Source organism: Amblyomma maculatum, chromosome 7 (assembly GCF_055883805.1).
Source record: "Amblyomma maculatum isolate TAMU_Amacu chromosome 7, ASM5588380v1, whole genome shotgun sequence".
NCBI lineage: Eukaryota > Metazoa > Arthropoda > Arachnida > Ixodida > Ixodidae > Amblyomma > Amblyomma maculatum.
In genome coordinates, this window is record NC_139350.1 from 53,554,294 (window position 1) to 53,561,103 (window position 6,810).

General features: G+C 44.5%; 1 protein-coding gene across 3 annotated transcripts in view; it reads right to left on the reverse strand.

The window, feature by feature from the left end:
- LOC146183221 (uncharacterized) overlaps positions 1-6,810 on the reverse strand; it is a 235,550-nt gene that overhangs the window by 84,936 nt on the left and 143,804 nt on the right. For 2 of the 3 annotated variants that reach the window (XM_084609091.1, XM_084609089.1), the window contains exons 5-6: positions 4,362-4,400; positions 918-967 (exon numbers count right to left, since the gene is read on the reverse strand). In XM_084609091.1, coding sequence (XP_084465217.1) covers positions 918-967; positions 4,362-4,400 — 89 coding nt within the window. The remainder of the gene's footprint in view (positions 1-917; positions 968-4,361; positions 4,401-6,810) is intronic. The other variant, XM_084609090.1, reaches the window with a different exon arrangement.

The window sequence follows — 6,810 nt, forward strand, 5'->3', positions numbered from 1 at the left end:
AACTTGGGCACCAGTGAGTACTGTTAATATTAGCCGGTAGTACGCGTACATTTAACTGCAGGGGGCGGGAGTCACCGTTGTCGTAACTTCTTAATCCATCTACGTCTTTAACCGTATGTGCCGAAAGTAGCAGGGGTTGGGAGTCACTGTTGCAACTCCGCTGTAACTCCCTTGACCCATGTATGCCGAGCGTCTTACAGGTACGACACCATTTCTTTTTCCGCAGTAACTCTGAACGATCACTGTGCAAAAGCTTCCACGCGTAATAACACTATATAGGAGGTTGAAAAGGATTTAAACTTTTCCTGTGCAAGCATTGCATTGTGTGCGGTCAGTTTTCTATGTCGTGTGCAGTCAGAGAGATTCGGCACTGTTACTTGAACGCTATTTTCACATTCTGCCTAATCGACTATGTAGCAATTCTTAAAAAAAAAAAGAAAAAAAAATTGCACATTGCAGTATAAGAAGCATCCAGCGTGAGGAGAAATGTGATTGTGAAGTTGCTCTGCAATGCTGGGAGCTTTACCACACGTAATAGCTATAGCGCATTTGCCTTGTATCCTAGGCTGTCGGAGGGCTCTAAAGTCGGTGTTGAGAAAAATGTTTCCTTCAATAAATGACCACTTCTGAATTCTTAAGTGAAATAACGCTTTTGCAGAAATACTTTTTTTCTTAACATACTAAAGTTTAGATACAGTACGTTGAATCGGTCCGCCAAGTTGATTTTTTATGCGCTATGTTTCATCTGCAAAAGCAACTTGGACAGATTTCCACGATTCTATTTACTTTGCGTTCACATATTGTTTCAAAATATTCGCGTTGTTTGTTTCATGTCCCAATTAGAGTGAATATTAGAAATGCACGTCGTGATATCATTTCTGTCTCTTTCTGTGCGCCGCGCCGCGCACGCTCCTTACCGTGGCGGCTTCGTAGGCTTCTGTTGCCTCAGCAGCTTTGGAGACGATGCCTGCAAAAACAAAACGCCACGCATGTCCACCATCAGTGCTTGAAGAAGAAAATATTCCAGTTTGCAAAGCATCTGAATATTTTCCCAGTATATATTTGTGCATGGCTACTTCGGGTATATGATGTGGGTCAACGTTTGCGAAGATGTTTTCGCCCTTTACGAAAGACGATGCAGGAGATAAACGCCTCATTTCCAAGCCCCGAAGCCTTTTCACTATATCTACTTTTTCGATTCTTCCTGATGCAGTCTCTGTTACAAGGTTGCCTCTTTGGAAAGGTATAGGAACACAGTACATACATTAAGAAGACGGCATGTTGGTGTGAGTGCCACATAGAGCTTTGTTCATTGAAAACCTTTACCGTTATTTCGACTGTGTTAGCGCCAAAAAAAAAAAAAAATTTCTAGCCCAGAGTCACAGATGGTAAAACAGCGAAAACCCTTCTTTGATGGAACAAGTGTTCCCATCACTCTCGGTTGTATATAAAACAGCTAAGGCGTAATAAATGCGTTTGGGTTACGCACATCTAGTTCACCTCTTAAAAAAGCGATAGAAAGGCACCATGCATACAATTAATGAAAGCGAGTATACAAAACAGATCTTACGCAGTTATGTTATAGTACGTGGGCTAGATGATCAGGTGTAACACCAATTTATTTTCATTCTTAGAAAGTACTCCTTTAACACCAATATACGTTGCTGCGTGACAGGGATTGAAGCACAAAATAAACTGATGAGACGCAAAATAAAACGTATTTAATCCTGACGCGTTCAACAGGTAAGAACTTCACCATTTAGCTTGCAGTGTCGCAAATCCACGAAATGACGTATACGTCTATATGCAACGGTTTCAGTACCACATGATCTGGGCATGCACTGTTTTATGTCATCATGGCGTCAGTGGCCAATATGTTCAGATCACTAGATTCGGGGGATAAGTAAACTCCTCATTAAGGGTATGACGGAGTAGTGTTAATGACTCACAGTCTCCCTGTGCGGATACTCGTTCGCGTCCATGCACATTACTATTCGCTTAACCACTCATCGTTTAATTTTTTCCTCCATTATCTCACACACGCTTTGACATACAGAATATCCGACGTAGATATACAGTCACTCGTTAGCCAATCTGCACAACTCGTTCCTCGTGAACTATTGGGGTATCATGTATGACTCGAGATCGAAGGGTCCCAGATTGATTCCCGCCTCAAAGGAGCTGCTCGGAATGACCCCTCCTGCAAACTTGGCCATGTCATGCCAATCGTATGACGTCACATAACCCGCCGGACAGTCAGTGCCCATCTGCCAGTTATCACCCGCTAGAAGAACGGCCGTGATGTTTCTCTCACAACGCCGTCTCCGGACTTACTGGATAACGGAGCCTTTAACGCTTTCAATGTTTGGGTTCCCGTGCGGCTGCTGTGGTAAGATAAGGGTTAGTAGTGAGCGACTTGCAGCCAGCGTTCAACTTCTCCTTTTCTGATATTTTTTGCAGAAAAAAAATTTGAAGACATTCAAATGATCGAAATGTCGAATGTCCCGGACCATTGGAGTGGTGCGCGTGCCATTTGATTCGGTCTTTCACACTGATCGGACAGCCTCCACAAAATGAGCCAAATCTGCTTTGTTTCGAATTCGTTTCAAAGAGTTCTCGCATCTTAGCAGCGCTGGCGAAGTTTTGATGGTAGCTTTTTCATTCGGGGCTCAACGGATAGAATTACGAGGAGGTAATTATGGTCTCCTTCATTCCTTCAGAATGCGGCCAGTAAACATGTAATTAGTGGTGCACTTGGGTCACTACCGACAAGAACGTTTTCATCTTTGAATTTACGAGAGATAATACACCAATAAATCTCCGGCGCAGAAAAATTTCAATTCGATTTGATGCACCATGCGCACAATAAGTACAGCCAAGCCATCGCAACAGGAGTGTGAAAGCTCAATTTCAGCGTTGTCATACATTGTTCCCATAACTGGGAAGCATGGTTACTGCGAGAATAAATTTCGACAAGACCGAAAGAAGGACACGAGACAACGAATTGCAAGAAAGCAGGTGAACACGGTGAAATTTTTTCGCAGATCTTGACACTTTCTAAGCTTCGTTAATTGGGGATGAATTATATTTTCCTTGCTGCGTCTTCATTTTCTATTCATTCTCCATCGTGGCACTATCATCGTCACCACACACTGAGCTTGTCATGCCCATTTTTGAAATGACTGCGTTGGGAACAATGCTCCGGTAATGTTAGCCAAATGCGTTCGCCATAAGGAGCACCGCGTTTGTGGGAAAACTGCCACTCTGTGTTCGCGCTTTTTGTGTGGGCCTTGAGGAAATAAATATTAAACAGCTTCGATGTCTGATGCTACATTCAACTAAATGTGGCGTGAAGCTGATACCCAGGCACAAGCAAATATGAATCGGCGCTGTCGATGTGCTGATTAGGTTTAGATTTTACTTGTCCAAGTCGCATGCAGAACTGAAGTTTCGTATCGGAAATTTTTATCGCCTTTCATAGCTGATAAAGTTTCAACAATAGCTTAAAATATAACCTGCTTGCACCCGTACACATATGCAGGCCTACGTGCAAGCGCTATTGTAATCAACAATTCTGAAACAACGGACAGAAAACATGTTGATGGTGGCCTGTACAGAGTAGATTTTATAATCTTACCCCAGTAAACATATGCCAATATTATGTTATTAGTGGGTAGAAAGTTTGAGCTAAACAATAAACGATTCCGAATCCCCGGTTAGAAAACATGTTGATGGCGACCTGCACAGACTTTACAATGTTATACCCGTAAACACATTTCAACATAATCTTAATTGTGGGTAGAAAGTTTGCGCAATGAAGTACCACTGAGGCCTTTCCGCCCTTATTCTGACCATTAACATGAATTATTCCACAGGTCAGTTACTGCCGTTTTTGGCAGTACAAGCCGATTTGGACACCCTTCTACGGACGACTGTGCGTTATTGCGTGGTAAAGCATGATTAAAATGCGCGGCTCGTCCACCTCGTTGGAGAACAATTAGCTCCACAGCTAGTCGGGATATGAAACAAGACGCACACACAGAACGGCTGTGTGCTTGCGCAGTTAATTTGTTTTTCAGCTGCTACACTGAGCATCGTTTTGTGGAGTAGGGAACCAAGTGTCGCAAATTCCTGTGCTTCGCCACCTCTGCCTTTGGTGCAAACGCCATACAGCATTTGCTTCTAGGTGCTGCCCAGCGCGTGCGGGAGGGATTTTTTTCGCAATTATTAGCGGCAGAACGAGAGTCGCATAAAGCCACGGGTCAGTGCAACGTCGCCTTCAGTACGACGGCCGTCACCGGTGAGAAAGAAACGGCAACGAAAAAGAGAAGCTGCGCGATAAACAAGAAACAAAAACTCACCGATAGGTAACAGCGGCGGCGGAATGGGTGGCATGGTGTCTTTTCGACGCGCGCAGAGGAGGAACAGAACAAAACGAAGGTGAAGGAGCGATACACGTGTCACTCGCTAAGCACACTCAAAGAACGCCCTCTCAGTGGCACTGGGGTTGTCACCTGCAAATGGCTGCGGTTTTCTGTTACAGTGCCATGTAATTGTCGCAGCGTGTGCAGTGATAATCCGTACGCATTAGTTTATGCGCCATCTTATATAGTAAATGGCGAGCTTTACAGATAAAAGAAATAGGTTTCGTACTCCAAGTACCTATCTGCAGTTTCCTGCCCCACTGGGAAGTTCAAATATTATACTAATCGTTCAGAAATTGTAAGTATCAGACTATCTGGTTTAAAGCATTGAAGCAGTGACGCACGGCGTATGAGAGACGCCTGAGTTGAGGGGGGGGGGGGGGGATTCTTCGGCTTACTTTAGCACCCTTGGGGACCTTAGTTCTTCCGAGTTCTCAGGTTACAAGTAGAAGGCGAGAGAAGTTTAATTTTTGCACCGACCTTTGTGGGGTGTTTGGTTGAAGAAAGCAGTTAATTCCGCCCAGTGGGAATCATAATCATTGGAGCCAGGCTTCCCTCTACTTGAATATAAACGCCGTCCATATTATTTAACGTTTTTTCTGCCCAGCTCGCTGCGCTGCCTTTAATATGAATTTTTTTAGCTTTCGATAGCAACGAAGCTCTACCCCTGCGTATAATAGTAGGCGTGATCCTGCTATTTATGGGGTGTTTCAGGGAACGCATTCAGACATTCTGAACAATAGGATGTTCGGAACGGAAAGAATCGATCCTTTCAGACAGAAAGCTTCAGCTGCGACGGACATCGGCTAATAAAACATTATTTTGAATTACGTTGCTAATAACCAAAATTTACTAATCAATATTTCAGCACAGTATAGTCGTTTGCGTCAATCGGGAGTTCAAAGCTACCAACCAGACGATGTCGTATCAATTGTGCAGAACGAGGAAATTCGGCTGTTTTTTTTTTCGCGTGCAGAACTAAATCGAGCGCATCAAGTACACAAAAACTTGCCTGCAAGCGCGCTGTTACCTTCCAACATTGTTAAGCCATTGTCTAATTATAATTACCAGTAATTGCACGTGCATACAAGTAGTCGATGCTAGTCCGTTTCCGCATGGACACACGGTGTTTCTTCATTCTCGATAGGGAACACGTGGTTCCACTTAAAAAGAAATTTCAGGCTCAGTTTACTTATTCCTGCACCTGTAAGCACACGAGACGGTACAATCGAAAAGGCAATTCAAATTACGTGCCGATGTTATTAAAACACGTCTTCAATGGACATGGCCTTTTCGTCGTGCTTCTTGTGCACGTGTAGTGCTGAGGTTTGGTTCCTTCAAGGGAACTGAAATTGCAGAGCAGACGGACACCTTTACGTTTCGCCACTGTCCAGGCGCGACCGTTGCGGCCGGGATCGAACCCCCGTCCTCAGTATCAGCGAGTCAAGCGCCCTAACCGGCGCATCGGGGTCCCTGGAGAACGATTTTGCCCTTCGTTTGGAACACTGATATGACATCGTGTCGTTGGCGGCTTCGAACTCTCAGTAAGAACAACAAGATTGGGGCAGAGAGCATTTGAAGCTACTCGCAGGTTATGAACGAGAGTTTGCCAGCATCCCTCAAGAGTGCATGCCACAGCTGTATCTTACCGGTACTCACCACTGGAGAGAGCATGGAGAGCAAAGAAAAGTGTTCAGCTTAAATTTACAACGCACAGAGTTTCATGGAGAAAAATGATAGGTGGAGCATTAGGAGACAGGAAGCGAGAAAAGTGTGTGAGGGAGCAAACGTTAGTTAGTGGAGTTCTAGTCGAAATGAAGAAGAGTAAATGAGAATGGGCAGGACATGTAATGCAAAGGCAAGAACCTATGGTTGCTAAGTGCAACGGACTGAACTCCAAGGGAAGCCAAGCGTATGCACGGAGTGGCACAGAGTTAGGTGGGTGGAGGAGATCAGGATGTTTGCGTGGATTAGGGGCCGTGGCTGGTACAGATCAGGATTAACTGGAGGGATATGTGAGAGCCCCATGCCTAGCAGTCTGCTTAGTAAGCTTCATGGTATTTAGGGAGCGACATAGATGGCATTGGGTTAGAGCATCTGCTTCTCATGTACTAATAGGATGCACGCGCCAAGAGATAAGGAAGGCAATGTCGTTACCGATAAGATAGTTAATGTATCTGCGGATACCTATACAGATATATACAGCAGCCGAAGCAGTCAGGATCATCATGATAGTGACAGTAGCCTAGAAGAATTAGACATCGCTTCGGTAAACGAAGGGTGAAGAAATCGCCTTAGAAAAGCAATGAAAAGGGGGAGAACGCTAGTGATCGTGATGTGACTGCAGATTTGTAGAATCACGGTGGGGAGAATGCGTTAGAAAAAG